The 20,465-nt window shown below is 38.6% G+C and overlaps 2 protein-coding genes across 4 annotated transcripts in view; one reads left to right on the top strand and one right to left on the bottom strand.

The window, feature by feature from the left end:
• The window catches only part of LOC125685541 (pseudouridine 5'-phosphatase), a 60,970-nt gene extending 59,285 nt beyond the window's left edge, over positions 1 to 1,685 (bottom strand). The window contains exon 1 of one of the 2 annotated variants that reach the window (XM_048928650.1): positions 1,403 to 1,685. Coding sequence is in view for 1 of the 2 variants with exons in the window: in XM_048928640.1 (XP_048784597.1) it covers positions 1,403 to 1,484 (82 nt within the window). In the remaining variant the exon portion in view is untranslated. The remainder of the gene's footprint in view (positions 1 to 1,402) is intronic. The other variant, XM_048928640.1, reaches the window with a different exon arrangement.
• The window catches only part of STS (steroid sulfatase), a 122,404-nt gene continuing 103,325 nt past the window's right edge, over positions 1,387 to 20,465 (top strand). Inside the window, exons 1-3 of one of the 2 annotated variants that reach the window (XM_048928534.1) lie at positions 1,387 to 1,433; positions 13,101 to 13,199; positions 14,218 to 14,489. In XM_048928534.1, the coding sequence (XP_048784491.1) occupies positions 14,464 to 14,489 (26 nt within the window). In that variant the 5' untranslated portion in view covers positions 1,387 to 1,433; positions 13,101 to 13,199; positions 14,218 to 14,463. The remainder of the gene's footprint in view (positions 1,434 to 13,100; positions 13,200 to 14,217; positions 14,490 to 20,465) is intronic. The other variant, XM_048928541.1, reaches the window with a different exon arrangement.

Below are 20,465 nucleotides of genomic sequence, written 5' to 3'. Positions count from 1 at the left end.
AAACTGATCTACAATTCTTACACATTAATATCACCAAAGCCTGAATATTCACACTGCTTGTGTAGACAGCCCTGCTCTGTTGAGTTCTGCACAAAATTACACTCATAAATAAATAAATAAAGTTTCCTGAAGCTTCTAGATAAGAATTAAATTAATTGCTTCTAGATAAAACAGCACACTCTCAGCCTATTTGAGATTCCAGTAGTTAGCCAGAAAATGAAACTGAAACAACTCATCTTAATCAGTGCCTTGCACACTGCATTGAGCCTGCAAATAGCACAAACTGAAAGAAACCAAAGATCACTTGTAACTGCTCCTGCTACTAGGAGCAAAACTATTTTTGTTTTAAACAATGATATACTAATGACATTGACCACATTATAATAAGGTGAAGGATGGATAAAGTATTATTTATTGGAAACAGGGTAATTCTGTTAGTCCTTTCAACACGAGAAGGAAGGAAAAAACAGGCATTTCTTGGAAACAGAACTCACTGGACTTCACAGCAGTCCTTCTAGAAACTACAACAATCTGAGTTGTAATTTACTTTCTCAGTACACACTTGAGGCACATGCATCAACATAACACTTTTTAAGAATTAACCCACATCCAAAGGTGCTTCTTCTACTGTAACACACAGCAACTACTCCCAAACCATTCCATGATTCTACAGGAAGCACGCAGTACGACGCCCCCATTCAGCAAGAAGTTAAAGCAAACACAAAGGCTATGCTAACTACCCAAACCCCCCAAGACCCAATTCAAATGCAGCATAGCGCTGACATTTCAGGATCCTCGGATCCTGATAAAGTCCTCCTAATAGAAAATTTGGGAGGGGTTTCCAGACTTTTGCAGGAAACAGCAACTTCTTTAAATAGCTAGGGCCCAAAGGATGCTCATGGACCTCGTAGCATTTTCCAGATTGGGAAGTCTCACAGCCCACGGCTTCTTCCCATAGCTGTAAACGCGCTCTCTGCACTCAACGCAGAACCTTAACCCCAGGCTAATCTCTCAACCACTCTCCCAAGCCGCCGCGCTGAATGTAAGGGCAAGCACCCCTTGCTCTCTAAAGCTTTTAAATCAGACAGAATGTAGCCACAAGTAGCAGAGAATGGCGGGAAGGAGGAGAAAAACACCGTTTCCTGTCGCTTTAATCCCTTCAATCAGGCTGCCCGGAGCGTGCTGGCCGCCTGCTCGCCGAGGAGGAGGCCGGCAGTGAGCTGCCACCGAGGACAGCCCGACCGCTTGGCCCTGCTTCCCACAGCCCGGGAGGCGTCTGGGCTGAGGGGCGGCGCGTTTTGGGCTGCCCACCACCGCTTTCAGCCCTTTGCAGAGCCTTGTAGCGGGGCTGCGGGAAGCTGCAGGGGAGGGAGGGGGAGACGGGGGGACGAAGGCTACACACCCAGCAGCAGGCCGTCCATGTCAAAGATGAGGTGAGTTACCGGCCGCAGCGCGGCCGTGGAGGAGCAGGAGGAAGCCGACATGGCGAGCCGAGCCCCGTGTAGCGGCGGCGCAAGCGCGGCAGCCGGAGCGGATGGGGAGCAGGGAGCGGTACTGCCGCGGGGGAAGGCGGGCGGAGCGGGGCAGGGCGGGGGTGCCGGGCCGTTGCGTGCGGTGCTGTCCTGCGTAGCTCGAATAGCCGCCGGGCGCCCGCGGGCACAGCCGCTGGGTGGAGTGCGGTGGAGCGGGAGGCGCAGGGCAGGCGCCGCGGGGCGGACTGCGGGCAGCGGCAGCGAGGGACCGCTTAAAGAAACTTTTTTTTCTCTCTCAAAAAACAAGGAAAGTTCTATTTTCTGTTTGTCTTTTTCTTCTTTAGAAGTTTTGTTCGTTTGTTAATCCCTTTGGATGCTGCTCTCTGGGAGGACTGGGGAGTTGCTCCTGTTTTGATAGTGCAGACAGCATTTTCTCACAAAGTTGTGCTGTGCCCACGTAGAGATTCACAGCGGTGCAACTACTGCTGGATTGTTACTAGAGCTGTAAATCGAGTCTCAAATCTACGTAAAACCGTGGTTTAGAGAAGAAGAAAGCAGCAGTGTATAAACATCAATTACGTTCTTCTTAACGGCTGTTGAGTGTGACTGTAGTTCCTTTTTATTTGTTTCTTTTCATTCTGAAGTTCGAGAAACAAGCCAGTGTGCCTGAGAATAAGGAAATCCTTCCAACATACACCACCAACTGGTTGTCTCTGAGTAGCTGTTAGCAGAAGTTGCAACTTTCCTTCACCAGCATTTCCACCTTCATTTTTTCCACACAGATTAACTCAGTTTTGGTTATCAGGGTCACTGGTTACAGGTCAAAAACGCATCAGCAGAAGCAGACACAATGTGGCAATCTCATGCACCTAAGGTGCCACATTGACGTGAAGATTAATTCTGCTTTTTGGTTTTCTGCTAAAGCAATGTTGGAGGGAAGTGCTCTCTCATCCTGTAGGTAGGCCTCCCAGCACTTTGGTTGTCCCTGACAGTTCTTTCATTTGGATAGGCAGTATTTCAGCTTTTTACTAAGCTAGTTTTGCTTTTTAAGCTGTAATTGTAGATGTCATATGATTGTATTTGAATTTTAGTTTAGAATTCTTCTGTGCCTTACCTACTTATGTAGGTTGTGAATGCCCCATCCCTGGATGGGTTCAGAGCCAGGCTGGATGTGGCTCTGGGCAGCCTGGTGTAGTGGTTGGCAACCCTGCACATTGCAGGGGCGTGAAACTAGATGATCTTTGATGTCCTTTTCAACTCAGGCCATTCTGTGATTCTATGATACCTACTCCAACATATCTTCCTTAAACAGACCCTTACCCAATGTTTGTGAGAAACATCCCAGACACAGATTCATACCACTTTTCTTGGAAGTGAGAGAAGAGATAAAATGTCTATGGCCTTTTATTATTAAAAAGATAAAAATAAATTTATCTTCCAAACAAAGTTGTTTTTTTGTCATTTTTATTTTGTTGTTTGTTTTTAATGTCTCATTTTCTGGTATTTAGCCAGGTATAAGCCCTTAGCTTGCCTATGTAATCTAAGAAAAAGGCTATGCCCTAAGTGTATTTTTAAAAAATTATTTGCATGGTCATGATGTACATCTACTAGTTCTTGTGTTAAGAAAATTGATCCTGTACTTTTTCATCTGTAGCCCTACAATGTGGTTAAGAACAATGCCTGCAACTATTTCGCTTCTCCAATAAATAATGTGCATCTACTCAATGTTCAAACACTTTTTCAGGTTGCAGTTGTCTTTGATCACAGTTAAATGAACTTCTGAATAAACTAACATAACTGCTCTTTTCATGTTCAAAAAAAAAAGTGAATCTGTTAGAAGAAAAAATCATTTCAATACTTGTAATCCTAGTATTCTCTTTAAAAGAGTGGATTTCTGCTGTAGGAGTGTTAGCTATTGTGGCAAAAGTTTCTAGAGGGTGAGTAATGAGATTGTACAGCAGTTGTACCTGAGATGGATTCATTTGGTTTCTAACTGTAAAATGTAAAAAATAAAATGAATTCTTTCTTTGTATTTGTTGGTATAGTAGCACCTGTACTTCTTAACAAGAAAAAAGCCACATCAGTCTCATGTTCTGTAACTATTTTAGAGAGAAGCATAATCGTTTTGATCGCAACTTCAACTCTCCCTCAAAAAAAGGGAAAATATTTACTGCATAATAAAACTCCAATTCATGTCTTTTGACTGTTTAAAGTGCAAATGAATCTGAAAGACATTCTGTTTGGGAAAATGTATGCTACTCAAGAAGAGCCCTTATAGGATTAAGCGGTGTATGCTTAAAATGTCTATTGTTGACATTTTAAGACAGTCAAGTTCGCTGACATACTGATGACCTCAATTTACTTTGTTATTTTGGCTCATCGGTGGTAATCAACATAATGTTAGCTTACTGTTTAGATTTATTCAGCATGACATAGTCTTTTCAGCAACAGAATGAAATGAGAAGAAAGTCCAAGCACAACTTGTAGTTCATAGTGGATCATAATTTTCTAGATAAACACATAAACAAAGAAGTTTATCTAAGATTTATTTCAGCTGTCTTGAATATTCTTCTCAAACACCATAGTAGTAGTATTTTGTGATAGTCGCCCAAATGCTACTTAGCATTAGTATTTTGTTGGTATTTGTTTTTGAAGAAGTGAAAAATTGAGAATTATGCAGTTGACTTTAATTTGCTATTTTTTTTATTTTAGGCATTTTTCATGTGAAAGGAAAAATAAAAGTAGCTGTTGAGCTGTGGAAAGCATAGTGTGGTGGAAGCATATTAGCAATGAAAACTAATAATTATATGCATGTTAACCTTATTATTAAGTGTGAACTTGTGTTACTGAGAAATAATCACGCAAGTAGGCTTTAATCCTGCAGTCTGAAGAACATAGTTTTTTGTGTGTTTTTAATGCATTTAACTTTCTGTTTAGGCACATACAACACATGCCAAAGCAGATGACTGAGTTTTTGCCGAGGTTTACCTCTTATCGCATAACAGGGTACAAATACATGTCCAGTTTTTTAAAAGACTATAGTTAGATATATAATATCTATAAGATATAGATATTGTATATCTTATAGATATATAAGATATGGATGTAAAAGACTATAATTAGTAATCTTTCTTATCCCAAACACATCTTTTTTCTTTGAATTTGTTTTTATGATAAAATTACTTTGGTTTTATTGTTCTTTATGTGAGATAAGGTGAAAATACCCAGTTGCCTGTCCATGCAGTTCTTAAGTATACAGTACATTCTTATACACAATCCATATATGTCCAGCTCAGTGATTTTGCTAATGTTGTCCTCTTTTTTGTGTGTGTGTTTAAAAAGAAGTTTTGTTACTTATAAACTTTGACTATATTATGTATTTTATGTTTGGCCCAAGACAATTCTTCTTCACACAGTGTGGACCAGGCAAGCCAAATGATTGGACACGTACATTGTACACAGGCCACAAAATGTTTTTTAGTCTTCTTGTGTTTGGTTTTGAAGCTAAAAAGTTTTCCCAATCATGGAAACTTATTTAAGAAGTTGTTTTCCTGGCTAATAAAAGTTTCAGAATATGCCCAAGTGTTATCTTGGGTAATAGACTTGAATCAAAATTGCAGTTTCCTATTTCATTACTTTACGCTGTTCTTAAAACATGGATTCACTTACAGTAAATGTGTAACATTGACAGGAGCATGATACACTGTGTGTTTCATATTGAAAAGGCTGACATATTTTTCTTGTTCTGCAGGTGCCATTGCAAAGAGGATAAACAGATTATAATCCATTTTGGTTTGAATATTAAAAAAAAGATTCTAAAGACTTGAATAAATCCCTTGAATGAGATGAATGAATTACTTGAGTAATTTAAAAGCTTTCATGATGATTTACGTGAACAGATTTTAAACCCCCTATTAGTAAGAAATTACTTGGAATGACACAGAGCTAAATGTAATTTAACTCAGGTGTCAACTGAGATTCACAACAGTTGCTATAGTTGAGCCTGTAAGCCTTGAGAAGAGGAAACTCCTCCCTGTGATGAATGTCATCAAAGAAAAAAATTTTGCCTTAAGAATGTGAATAAATTATATGGTTTCTGCTCGTGTTTTTATGGTTGAAAAAAGGAAATCGAGCATATAGCTTAAGTCAATGAAGCATCACTGTATTTCTGCTGTTCTACAATATTTTTTATTGATTACAAACATATATATATATATATATAAATATAAAAAGTCAAATGGAAGTATATCCTCCTTAACTATTAGTATGGGTATTCTTATTTTATGCAAAGCATATAGAGGCGTAAGAGCCCTCTGTTGTCTGGATTTTATTATCTTTCACTAATTATAAGTGAGTTAGTTACAAAGGCAAGAAAGATGACGTATCATGCTTAAAGGAGAAAAAAAGTGAAGATATACATTGGAAATCTATGAATTTAGATGAGGTACTATTATACAGCAATGAGGAGTGAAAGTCCAGAAGAACCTATCAAGCACAAGATGGGACAAGGGATCTAACATATTTTCAGATGACAATTTTTATATTTGTTGGTGAGAATTGGCAATGGAATGAACAGGTTCAGAAGCTGGGAAATTAGAGTTTAATGTCATGCTTCAGGGTCATTTGTTGTTTCCATTAAAGCCAGAGAGAATAATTATCACTCCTCTACATTACATGGCTCGTGAATTAGCTTTTTAATGTAATTTTTGGTCTTCCAGTAAAATATTGGCTGCACACAGCCAAAATGTGCAAATGATTAACAGTGTCATTGTCACTGAAATCTTAAATGCTTAATGGATGGGTCCTACTTATCCTTAAACTATCAGAAGGATTTAGGCAGAAGGAAATGCATACCAAGATAAAATTTGAAGTGTTTTATATTGTTTTGCTTTTCGTATGACTTCCTCTTTTGGATGTCTTGTAAATCTTATTTATCTAATTTACATCATCAAAAGATCCAAAAATACTGGTTATACTTACTGGTTTCTTCGTTGGCATGTGATTTTTATGGCTATATTTTTTTTCATTTTACTACAGTTTGTTATGAATTATGGGGGGGGGGATGGGGAAGGTAGTGCCACATGGAATGTGTATTTCGTTAACTCTTCTAAGCAAGACATTTCTCACTTAGTTGCCTACAATAAGGGTGGAACTAAATGCAGACACCCTTCCAGTGGTCCCTTTTAAGTCCTGTGTTCCTAAGCTGAACATTGTCCAAGAATGCAATAATTACATCATCAGAAAGTAAAGAAAGAGAACAATTTGTGTTTTCTGGATAGCAAGTATTGTGAAGCACTAATCTGTCATGTTTTAAAGTTTTGTGTGCATGTAGCCCAGTCAGCATGCAACAAACTGGAGAGCTGAATCTTCACAGCTCAATTCTGAATTCTGTCCTTGTCCTTTTAATGTTGTTTCTTCTCAGAAAATAGGCCAGAGAGAAATGAGCTAGCTGACCCTCAGCTCAGAATATCTACATACTCAGAAGTGAACACACAGTCAGTACCTAGGTAGTACAGGAGTCAGTTGGAAACCAGCTATGTTCCTTTATCTGGAATGATTATTCTGGTCTGAGTATCTGGACCTATCTAAATAGAGAAGCCATAACACTGTGCTATAGCAGCTCTGATCAAGGAGCAGAAATGGTGGGAAGGAAGGGGGCAATGCTAAGCAGAGTTAGCCAGCTTCTTGAGTTGGTATTGAAGCTGAGCTATATTAGACATATTGACTAGGGGAACAAGGATTTTTTCTTAGTTACAAGAATTAGCATATCTCAGAGGCAAGTCAAAATTCCCTGTTGGGAATGCCTCTTTTCCTTTCTGAAGTTACTGCCCTACTTCCTTGCTACACATGCAGACACATACTTGTAATATACTTCAGAACGTGCTTTTATGGACAGCCAATGTCAGATACATTTTGTGAGCATGAACATGAAGGCTGCTAGTTTTGGTGTGTGGAAATAATCCCTTTATAGGTCATATACCTACTTTAAGTTAAGCATATCTTTACATGTCTTGAGGAATTAAGTTCGGAGTGTAGATAGGAAAAAAAAAAACAAGTCAACTACAGTGTAGTAGTATTTCCTATTTTATAGTTGGAATTTAGCAGCAATCAATGAAGGATGTTTTCAAAAGTGTTTGTAAGATTGGAAAAAACACTTGAAGATACAACTAGATATTAAAGGTACCTTGAAAGAAGCTTAAAATCTCAATGCTGTCAAGCGAGAGCTTGAATTTAGTTTTTTAGCCAGTTCATTTCACCTACTAAGTGCACCTCAAACATTTTGTTTTGGGTTCTGTAAGGGGAATGCTTGCTCCCAGCAGCACTACAGGACTGAATGGTTCCTAGTTTTGAATTCAAGATCTAGCTGAATTCTTTTCATTGAGACAGAACTGAATATGTGTAATGTTTGTCCAGGATAGACATTTTTCTAAAATTTTTTGAGGTTTACAGAGTCATTTTCTAGAATCATAGAAAATTCTAAATTGGAAGGAACCCACAAAGATGAAATCCAACTCTTGGCTCCATATGGGGCCACTCAAAATTCAAACCCTGGGTCTGAGAGCATAATGCAAGTGCTTGTTGAACTCTGGCAGGTTGGGACCATGTTCACTGCCCAGGAGAGCCTATTCCAGGGCCCAGACACCCTCTGGTGAAGAGCCTTTTCCTAACACTCAACCTGACCCTCCCCTCATGGAGCTAAATGTAGTTCCTTTGGGTCCTGTCATTGTTACCATAGAGCAGAGCTCAGCACTGCCTCTCCACTACCCTCATGAGGAAGCTGTAGGCCACCATCAAGCCTTCCCTTAGTTTGCTCTTCTCTGGGCTGAACAGAGGGACTTCAGACACTTCTCACACCTATTGCCTTCTAGATCCTTCACCAACTTTGTTACCCTTCTTAGATAGCCCCTGTTGTTCCTCTGATTTTTATTTATTTTATTTTTTTTTAGATTTAACATGTTTCTTTAACCTTTGAAAGTCCAGCACTGGATACATCAAGTTTTACAACCTTGGGTTTTACCAGTAGCAAATAGTAAGGTCACCTCATACTAATAGGCTGTCTTCATTGCCACAGATAACAATATTCCTTTGAATTACCGTGAGTACTGAATTACTAATTTTTTCCAATAAACACATTTTTTTTTTTTCAGTAATGAATTATTTGTAGTTCTTGGGAATATTTCTGCCTCTGCTTAGTCAGATTGTTCTCCATATTTTAGGCCAATCAGCTGTTTCAGCAAATTGTTATATAAATTGAATTTTACAGCCTATGTAGCTATAAATAATAATCTCTGGTCTTCTACCATGACCAAGTTTACATGTGTTTTAGAAAAGAGAGAGATCATTGATGGATGTTTATGATCAGACTATTGGCACTGTTATGATCAGTGGAAGAAATGGATTCTAAAACCTGCTATGTCCAGGTTTGTCTTAGTGCGAATATATTTCAGAATTAAAGCAAATTTTTGTCATTAGTCTGTACCTGGACTTTTTATTTCCCTTTGTTTCTTTCAGTGTTAGCTGTTTCCTTTCAAAAGCTGGAAACTTCTGTTTCTTCTTACTTGATTTAAAATTTTCTTTATAATTGCTTCTAGCTATATCCTTATTACTTAAATATATTTGGTATTATACTCCACTAAGACTGATCAGTGGCAACATATCTAGCCTATTATGTGCTTTGTATGTCTTCATACAGTTTGAAAGATTTTTCTGCATTTTTAAATATAAAAAATTATAATCTTGCCAGCCTGATGAAGCAGCTATCTGAAAGGAACTGTATTACAGTATGAAAAATGTATCACTGTTTCAGTAATGTTTTGTCATTTAGTCCAGTTACTGCTACCAGCAATGAGTAATGACCACATTTGATAACCTGTCTCTATAGTTGTGTTTTTATGGTTTTTATCCCAACAACTATGCTCTCATCTGGAAAAAGTAGGCTAATACAAATTTTGAAAAGGTATTAACAAGACAAGTTGAGTGTGTACCCAATTAAGTAGGATGCGCCACCACAGACTCACCGCCTTGAGTTGTGGTTGTGGAATGAGAAAGTGTTAGGCTGCATTGTTGCATTGAAGAACTCTGAGGAAAGCCTGTATGCTTCAGGAAAGAACTTCATTCAGTAGATGGCACGCTTGTCACTGATTCTCTGCCAGCATTTTCTGGGCTGATATCTAAACTAAAGCATCTTATATTAGGTGGAAATAAAGTAAATGTTTGATCTCTTGAAGTTTTCAACTGTTCTAGTTAAGTATGTGTTTGCTTCTGCTTGAACAACCTAGCAAAGGGTGAGGATCTGCACATACATCTGCTTTTTCTAAATTAACGTATCCAGGAAAAATAACTAAATTCATTATCTAGTAGATCCAATGATATATTTTTTCTGTCTCATCAGACCTTTATTTCTTTAAGGAACTTGTTTTATACATAACCTGAGGTAAATCAGGTAAATGTTATCTGATAGTAAGAATCTATATCTATAGTGAATGGAAAACCTGGATCATAGAATCAGAAGTTGGAAGGGAGTTCTAAAGATCATCTAGTTCCAACCCTCCTGCCAGGAGCAGGAGCATATACTGCAAGGGATGCTCTGAAAGTAATGCCTCCTATTTTATTATGTTGGGCACAATGCCAAAGTTGTTTGTTGATGGTATGGCAGTAGAGATTGAACCTTCCTGCCAATATTCCATTACATTTTGTTGTGGTGCAATGGATGGCAGCAGAGAGGTAGTCTGACAAGATGGCATCTGACACAGAAGTGCAGATGAAGCAAAGGTGCATAACTGACTTTCTTCATGCAGAAAAATGGCACCCACTGACATTCATCAATGCTTGCTTGTTTATGGAGACCAAACAGTGGGTATGAGCACCATGAGGTGGCGGGTGGTGTGTTTCAGTAGTGGTGACAGCAAGCTGAAAGACAAGCCACATTCCAGATGGCCATGCTCAGTTGTCACACCACAAAATGAAGAGTGTCTCAATTAGTTCAACCGTGCATATCACTGGATTATGACCACGGATCTGTGTACGAAGCTGAATATCTACTTCAGTAGGTCAGAAACAGCAGTGGAAGCACTGGAATATTGCAAAGTTTGCACCAGGTCACACAGATGCTCATGCAGGAACAGTAAAAACATTGTATGCAAGTTTGTCAGGACCTACTAAACCTATATGAGGCTGAAGGTGGCAGTTTGCTAGATCACATCATTCAATGATGAGATGCAGTGTCACCACTAAAAGCAGGAATCAAAAGAACAGTCCATAGAGTGGAGATATGTGATTTCCCATCAAAGAAAAAGTTCAAGATGCATCCCTCAGCAGGGATGTGCATTGTCTTTGGGGATAAGAAAGGGGTGATCTTTCTGGATCCTCTTGGAACGTGGACAAACCATCTACTCTTTCTGCTGCATGGTGATGCTGACTTTCAAAGTCAAGACAGAGAAGACAATCTTTCTCTTGCAACATGATAATACCGGGCTCCATGCCTCTTTGAAGACTGTGGAGCATATTGCCAATCTTGGCTGAATTGTCCTACCACACCCACTGTGTATTCTGGATTTGGCACTTTCTGACTTCCAACTGTTTGGGCCAATGAAAGAAAAAACATTTTGACATACTCTGAATTGCACAGTCAATAAGTTTCACAAATTCTTATCATATAGTGATTTTCCTACAGTCCTCCAGAGTAGCTAAATGGTTAAAAAAATTTCAACTGTGAAATTTATTTCTGGTATTCTCAGACTAAGCCAAAGTGTGAATGTATCGAAGTCTTTTCCATTGTTTTTCACTGAAGATTTGCTGCAGAAGAAATACCATTAAAACCAATAATCCGATTTATATATATAAAGATCATAGGAACAACAGAGCAATATCTTTTCATTCTGGATGTATGTAACTTTCAGAATTATTTTCTCAAATTAGCTACATTCTTTGGATTTTACCATGAAAAAAAAAATAATGCAGAGATTTCAGTTTTGTTACGTAGTTGGGATTAACAGATTTATGTACAAGTGGAAAGATTTAGATGTGCTCTATCATTCTACCAGTTGAAAATCGGAGTGATCTTTATTATGTTTTGTTTTCACAAGGATGCATGCAATTTCCTGGTAGATGAACACGTAGTTGTGTTTGAGACTAAATTAGCAGAGGTGTTAACTAAAGTTAGGAGAGGTGTTTTGATTAACTGAGTCAAAAGGTCTGGCTCACTGTAGCTCTGTCATAGGATCTTCCAATAAATCCAGTCAGGGATTTTTGTATCTACCTTTCCTTCCAAACACATTTTCAAAACTACTTTTCTTTACCCATTCTGAGAATTTAACTCTATTATGCATATGGACATTCATATTTAGGTGAATAGATACTGTTAGCCACTTTGCAGAGTGGGAAACTGTCTTCAGTGGAAAAACCCACTAAAGACTAATGTTTAATTTTTTATGTTGAATGCCTTGAACTGTAATATTAAAGCAGATAAGTTGTCTTCTTGTTCAATTTGTCTATATTTTGGCATACACACACTCATTTTGTTAAAATTTTTGTGCTGATTCCTTCATGAGGGACTTTTCAGTACTTTCTAAAATATGATTTATCAAAACTATGATTTTCATAGAGATTAAAAAATAACTGAGTACTTATTTTGTTATCAAGATTTTAAGTAATTGGTTGGACTTAATATTTTTAGTTTCCAATGCTTTCAGCTACTGCACGACAGTTTTTTTTCAAGTTGTAATGTAGAACTAACATTTATTATTTGTATTTGAGATAAAGTAGAGAAAAATTAAAATGCTTTTAGTGTTCTTATTTTACAATATTATTTTAGAGTAGAGGGGAAAACATAGGAGAAAAGCTCTGAACAAGCTGTGCTGATTTCTTGAAGCGAAGTAAAATATAACATAAATGTTGCATGTAGATGGCTATTCAGAAATATTGTTTCAGTTTGATTTGTCCCAGTCATTCATTTAGCTTCAGCATTTTGCCTGAAAGGAACATGAAGTTCTGTATTTAGAATGCAAGGGTTGCAGATTCTGTTGTGTCACTGGCAGCAGTTGTTGCATTTCTTTAGATGTATCTTCCTGATCAAGTTTTGTTGTTAAAAATAAGTAGATTGGGGTAGATGGAATAGTATAATACACAAACTAAAAGCTTAATGACTGAATTTTTGTATTAGGACTTCCTGGGAGCAGTCATTTTCTGTGATCATGTCAGTTATAAAAGAAGTGTTAGTAATCAAAACAAGATTAGCTCTGGCATCCAAAAAACAGTGATCTGAAATAATGCTTCTCAAGGTGTTTTAATACAATTTTTTAAACATTGCTGTATAGGTATTCTGCAGGAATGTTTACGATGTGTACTGATGGCAGAAATATACCTGCAGTTCTTGCACTAACCTAGTTTTCCAAGAATACATGACAATGTCAGTAGCATTTGAAAAGCCTGATAGAAGATCTTCAGTGGCAAACTAAGATGAGTTCTTGCTAAGGTTTGTATGTATTTGCATTTTGAAAACATGTTGAAATTGTTCCTAGCAGTGAATTAGTTTCTTATCAAAAAGCAGTGTAGGCATTGTGTAACAACACATTGTGGGGTTTTTTTCAGTGTTGTCCTTCTCTTTTCCTCTCCACCCTTCTGCTTCAGCTCACGTGACTGGACTTTACACTCATTTACTGATAATACGGGCACAGCCATCTTGTTTGTAAACTAGAGGCAGAAACAGAAACAATTCCATGCTGCAAGGTAAAACACCTCTCCCATACCCAGATATGTTTTTTTTATATGTAGTTTCATTGTAAACTTTGAGTTAATCCATTGTTGGTGTTCATATTCTTTCATGGCTCAAAGCAAATTCTTCATGACTGGAAGTTAGTAATTATGGGAAGTAATAACATGCAATGATGTCTTTTCCTTATTAGATTAATGTATTTTACATAAGAAAGAAAAAAGGCATACTAATACTATCTTTTTTGCAACAAAATACACTTTACTGTATAGTACTGCAGTGGAACAGAACATTCCCTGACTACAGTGGGCTAAAAAGAGCATAAGCTTTATTGAATTGTGAAAGCATTTTGAATGAAAAATAGAGTAGAGTGCTTATGTAGTAGAACATTTTCTAGCTGTAAGTTTTTTTTCTTACCACTTAAGCTCTGGTTGTTTAAAAAGTAATGTTAGAAGTGTATATAATTTTGATTACAGACTCTTTCAAGATCCAGTGGAAATAAATTGTTAAATAGTTTTGGAGGTGGCTAGGTTTCAAAATAAGCCTGGAGTTTTGAAGTGACCCTGGTTTATTAGCAGTGTAATCTAACCAAATCTCTCTGATTCAAAGGTGGAAAAGTGTGAGACTTAATTATGACTTTTTAAGTGATATTAAATAAAGCTAATCTCTTCCTTTGTATTCTCACACACATTCAACCTGTTAACTGAGTGTAAACATGGTTACTGAGGAAACAATATCCATAAGGGGAACTACTAAGAGAGGATGGCAAGGAATAAGAGAGGAAGAGAGCAGGTATGGAAGACGTCATAGCTTCTAAATAGGTTTTATCTGCCAGGTTTCTACAGAACTCTATTCGGGCAAGCACCTGAGACAAGAAGGAAGGAAGATGAAAATAGAAGTCGATTTAACAACAAAAAAAAGTTCAAAAGAATGTATGAGTCTGACCACATGTATTGCTATGCAGTTTTGTAATGACTCATTAATAATATGGATTCCATACGCCTTGTTTTCTCACAAACACATTTTCTGCCTTAGGGTGCTCTTCATGTGGATTTTAGGAAGTACAAACCTGTATTTGGGTGTTCAGTCCCTGTCAGACTAGCAGCTGATGCTGTTCTAATACCTGGAGAACCACAGTAGCCAGCGGGGGAAGCACTGCATATTGTTGCCTGGTGGAAACCTTACTTGGCGGGGAGAGAAGTCAAGCAGGGAGGAACGGCAGCAGCAGCAGTAGTGATGGAGCATTAGTGGAAACAGCAGCACCTGGGCAAGCAGAACTGAATGAAACAAGCAGCTGCATCCGAGAGGTATCCAGTCTGAATCTGTATTGATATGACAATAGTATGGGATTCATAAAGAAGAAATAACATTGTTGAGAAAGATTAGGATTGTAGAAGAGTTTGTATGGTGATTTCATGATTTTATAAGAGAAAATTTTAGGATGAGGAATGAAAGAAAATCAGTTTAGAGTGAGAAGGAGGATTAAAGGCAATCTGGACATTTCAGATGAGTTGCCAAGAAATGCTTAACAAGAATCATTACTGTAGCACTCCAGGCTGTGAAAATGCAGGTTTTAACTGCTTCAGGCTCAGAATTGCACTGATCCTGGATTTTTTGTTTCCCAGACAAATGTTTGAAATTAAAAGGCCAAGGTGTAAAGATAGTCTGTTCTTTTTGTTCTTTTTTTTCACTTTTTATTTTCTTTTCCCTTCCCTCTCCCCTCTGCCCCCCACCATACTAAAAAAAGCAGAATCAATTGAACAGTCATATTACAAAGATCTCTTAGGAAACAGAGCTCAGACAGACTGTTTCTCCTGTGACATTGTCTTAAACTAGACAGACTGGTATGCAAACTTGTTTTCTTCTAGGATCCCTACCATTACAAAATGTATTTAATTAGAAATCAAATCAATAAACTAGAATGCTACTCTTTTTTTTTTTTTTTTTTAGGGAAGTACTGTTTTATCAAGCACTGCTGACAAACACAGCTCTGAATTAGAAGCTGATGACATGGATTACTCATTTACAGATGTTACTCTTAGCTACGTAAGAAGAGTTACATCTTCCATTTATATTAGTTATTACAACTGACAACTGAATATGTTGTCTATTATGGCAGTTGTTAATAGTAGCAGCAAAACATTAGTTCTGAGAAATACACATCAGACAAAAAATGATATGTTCTTTTTCCACTGATAAGCAAAATCTAACCTTAAGAACTCAGTGGTGTGTCATACCTAAGGGCATTGAATGAAGGAAAAAAATTGCATACAGACATTCTGATATGATTTAAAAAACATATTACCCATTTCAAACATACTTGTAGCATGCTCTAGTCCAGGCCAGAAGATAATGAGACCCCTAGAGCAATTACTGAGGAACTCTTCAAATGTTAAAGGAAAGTTAATACTGATGTGTCACAAGAAATTGGGGGAAAAAATCTTATTTAATATACTTTTTATATTTCTTTATGATCTTGAAATGTCATAAAAAATAAGATGAAAATGAAATGAGCTAATATAGTCTTCAGCTAATGATAATTTTCATTCATTCTGTTGTGTTGGGATTTTGACTTTTTAAATATGTGTTCTGTTTTAACAGGAATATGTAAAAGTTGTGTAAAGTCCCTATGAAAGAGAAAGGGAAAAACCAGATAAAAGAAAGAGAGAGAGAACGGAAAGGGGAAGGCAAAGTGCAAAAGTTTATTCATAAGGATCTTTATAACTTTGCCTTTTTCATATATCTCTGTCGTGCACTACATGTATTTCTGTTTCTTCTAGATGTTTTGTTTTGTTTCATGTCAAACATTCAGGACCCATTTAAGCCTCTTCTTATAAGTGGATATTTTTAGTTGGATAATTATTTATTCTTTCAGATATCCTTTTTAAGACATTAATTCTAACTGTTGCCTAATCCTATTAAATTTAAATAATGTCTCTCAAATATTTTGCCATAATAAGTATATTCACAAGGTTTTTTTATTATTTTTTTCCTTCTTTTTTTTTCTAGTGTGAGTCAACTATTCGTCTTCTGAAATTAGTACATGATTAAAGCTTTAAGATTCAGATAAAAAGTTTGCTAATGTATATGCGTTATTTTGTTAATGTGTTTGTCACTTGGCTTGCACATTTTTTATGAGAAGATTTTGATCTCTGTAGCTTGTAATCAGGCAACTGTGTAACAACTTTGCAGCTCATAATCCTTTTTCTAATTTCAAAGTATTCTTTTCTGTTTTTTTTTTTTGTAAGATTTCTTTTGTTTCTGACAATAGTATTTGTTTTTAAAACTGTTTATTGTTTAAAATGAATAATTCTGGTGAATTACCTCTATATTAGAACTAGTAAGAAAATGGCTTGTCATCTTACTATGTGTATATATGTATTATGTTCCTGAAGCTTTTTTGTTGCTATATAAGAGGACAGAATAAAAATTATGAATAGTTCTATTCTATTTATTCTAAATTTGCATTGAGTCTTTAAACAAATTGTGACTTTGATCAAATCTTTAGCTCTGTTCAAAGTAGCATAGCAAAAATCTCTCTCTGCCCAAGACAAGAACATAAGTGGCTTTGTTTCACTTGTAAATTCTAAGCAGATCATTTTTCTAGGTGTAAAAATAAGAAGTATTTCATTTTTAAATTATGACTTAAAAAAAAGAAAAAAAGAAAAAAAAAAGAAAAAAAGTAAAAAAAAAAAAAAGAAATTGCATTATTTTTTAATTTACTATTAAGTATCCCATCCAAAAAATTTCAGAGGGGTTTTCCAGAGACATGTTCATGTCTGTCAACAGAAGGAGGACACATCAGTCCCTGAATATTTGTTGTATCACAGAAGTAAAAGTACATAATTCCTGAACTACTTGTATGACTGAATAACAAAAAAATAGGCTTTCCTTTTTATTGGAATCTGCTAAGAAACTCAGTCTTTGACAAGTTGCTCATCTTACCTTTTCTCCATGGCTTTCACTTGTGCTCAAAGGAAAGAAGAAGGTCCATGAAATGTGGAAAAAGGGTCTGACCACTTGAGAAGAATATAGGAATGTAGTCAGGGTCTGCAGGGATGCAACGAGGAAGGCTAAAGCCCACCTGGAATTGAATCTGGCTAAAGTGATAAAGGATAATAAAAAAGGCTTCTTCAAATATGTTAGCAGCAAAAGGAAAACTAGAGAGAATGTGAGCCCCTTACTAAGTGAGGGGAGGTTCTGGTAACAGGAGATGCTGAGAAGGCAGAGATACTGAATGTCTTCTTTACTTCCGTCTTCAGTGAAAATGCTCTCCCTCAGGTTTCCCACACCCTGAAGGTTAGTGAGAGGGTCTGGGGAATGGGAGACTTCCCTTTAGTCAGGAAAGAGGTGGTGCTTGAGAGCCTAGGCAGTACTAAGGTCCACAAGTCCATGGGACCTGAAGGGGTGCATCCACGTGTGCTAAGGGAGCTGGCGGAGGTCATTGCTGAACCTCTCTCCATCATCTTTGAGAGGTCTTGGATAATGGGGGAGGTCCCTGATGACTAGAGGATAGCCAACGTCACTCCAATCTTCAAAAAGGGCAAGAAGGAAGACCCGGGTAATTATAGGCCTGTCAGCTTCACCTCTGTCCCTGGAAAGGTGATGGTACAGCTTGTGCTTGATGCCATCTCCAGACAACTGGGAGAAAAGGAGGTTATCAGGAGTAGTCATCATGGGTTCACCAGGGGGAGGTCGTGCTTGACCAACCTGATGGCCTTCTATGATGTTGTCACATGCTGGGTCGATGGGGGAAGAGTGGTAGATGTAGTCTACCTTGATTTTAGAAAGGCATTTGATACTGTCCCCCACGACATCCTTATAACAATGCTGAGGAAGTGTGGGATAGATGAGTGGACAGTGAGGTGTGTTGAGAACTGGCTGACTGTTAGAGTGCAGAGGGTCATTGTTGGCAGTGCAGAGTCTGGCTGGAGACCTGTAACCAGTGGTGTCCCCCAGGGGTCTGTGCTGGGTCCAGTCTTGTTCAACATCTTCATCAATGACCTTCATGAGGGGATAGTGGCCACCCTCAGCAAATTTGCTGATGATACGAAGTTGGGAGGATTGGCTGACACACCTAAAGTCTGTGCAGTCTGTGCTGCCATTCAGCGAGACCTGGACAGGCTGGAGAGCTGGGCAGTAAGAAACCAGATGAGGTTCAACAACAGCAAGTGTAGAGTCTTGCATCTAGGGAGGAATAACTGCATGCACCGGTACAGGCTGGGGGATGAGCTGCTGGAGAGGAGCTCTGCGGAGAGGGACCTGGGTGTCCTGGTGGACAACAGGTTGGCCATGAGCCAGCAGTGTGCCCTTGTGGCCAAGAGGGCCAATGGCATCCTGGGATGCATTAAAAAGAGCGTGGCCAGCAGGTCAAGGGAGGTGATCCTCCCCCTCTACTCTGCCCTGGTAAGACCTCATCTGGAGTACAGTCCAGTTCTGGGCTCCCCAGTACAAAAAAGACAGGGACCTCTTGGAAAGAGTCCAGCGGAGGGCCACGAGAATGGTGAAGGGCCTGGAGCATCTCTCCTATGAGGAAAGGCTGAGTGAACTGGGTCTGTTCAGCCTTGAGAAAAGACAACTGAGAGGGGATCTAATCCAGGTTTATAAATACCTGGGGTGTGGGGGCATAGTGGTGAGGCCAGTCTCTTTTCAGTGGTGAGTGGAGACAGGACAAGGGGAAACAGCCGGAAACTGCAGCATAGGAAGTTCCGCACAAATGTGCGCAAGAACTTCTTTACAGTGAGGTGACGGAGCACTGGAACAGGCTGCCCAGGGAGGTGGTAGAGTCTCCTTCTCTGGAGATGTTCAAGACCTGCCTGGATGCCTACCTGTGCGACCTGGTGTGGGGAACCTGCGTTGGCAGGGGGGTTGGACTCGATGATCTCTGGAGGTCCCTTCCAACCCCTACAATTCTGTGATTCTGTGAAGAGAAAGGAAAAATAAAAAGCTATTATTTTGTATCTTGTGAGCCCCTGCGATTTGGTCCCATAGGCACAGAAATTTTCTCTCAATTTGTATATGTACATTCTAATACAGCAGTGCTCAGTCTTTGCAGTGGGACAGATTGCAAAGCAAACAAACATGAGAATTGGTTACAGGATACTTTTCACCAACAAAACACCCATATATGCATATACCTCATATAATAATACAAAGACAGGCTGAGGGAGCTGGGCTAGTTCAGCCTGGAGAAAAGAAGGCTGTGGGGTGACCTCATTGCAGCCTTTTAGTACTTAAAGGGAGCCTACCAACAGGAAGGGAATCAACTCTTTGAAAGGGTTGAGAACTGCAGGACAAGGGGAAATGGTTTTAAGTTGAGGGAGGGAAGATTTAGGCTGGATGTCAGGGGGAATTTCTGTACAGAGAGAGTGGTGAGGTGCTGGAACAGGCTGCCCAGAGAGGTTGTGGATGCCCTGTCCCTGGAGGTGTTCAAGGCCAGACTGTATTGGGTCCTGGACAGCCTGGTCTAGTATTAAATGTGGAGGTTGGTGGCCCTGCCTGTGGTGAGGGGGGTTGGAGATTCATGATCCTTAAGGTCCCTTGCAGCCTGAGCCATTCTGTGATTCGGTGATGGGTGTACTGCTACTCTCTTTTCTCCTACTCTTTACTTGTGAGGACAAGCATGTGACCAGAATATCTGCCATGTGTGATGAGAGACAGGGAGACATGATATTTGGGCCTTTGGGAAGGTGCATGACTTTTCCATATGAGTTGCCAGACAGTACCCAGACACAATCACAGACTGGTTCCTGCCATGTCAGAATCTTTAAGTGCTTTATTTTTCTGTGGGAAAGTAATAAGTTCTAGCCTGAAAGGAGGTAATAGACCCTAGCAATGGCTGGCTGGTCCTGTGCTGCTTTGGTTTCCCAGTGTCTCTGTAGCCCTTAGGGAAGAAGGCAGCAGGGAAGAAGCTGTGAACCACAATCAAACTGCACTCACAATCAGTCAGCTGGTCGCCTCTGACAACAGCTCTCTTGAAATATCATCTGGCTCAGATAGCAGCAGGGAATGCAATTTCTATTCTGTCAAAAGTCTGTCAGAGATAAAGTTTATTTGTCTGATTACACTTGTGAATGTAACCTAAATACAGGGTTGGCTACAGCTGACTTTATTCATAGAATGAATTACCAATACTCCTATAAAACACTCTTTGCAGTTGGACGTAAACAATTGTATTTATTTATTTTTTTTAATTAAGAATAATGAAACAGTAGGGTACTTGGGACAGAATATTCATAGGATTGCCTTACAATCTGGAAAGGATAAATTGCTATGTGCATCTC

Source organism: Lagopus muta, chromosome 1, assembly GCF_023343835.1.
Source record: "Lagopus muta isolate bLagMut1 chromosome 1, bLagMut1 primary, whole genome shotgun sequence".
NCBI lineage: Eukaryota > Metazoa > Chordata > Aves > Galliformes > Phasianidae > Lagopus > Lagopus muta.
Note: the sequence above shows the minus strand (reverse complement) of the source record. Positions and strands in the feature narration are given on the sequence as shown.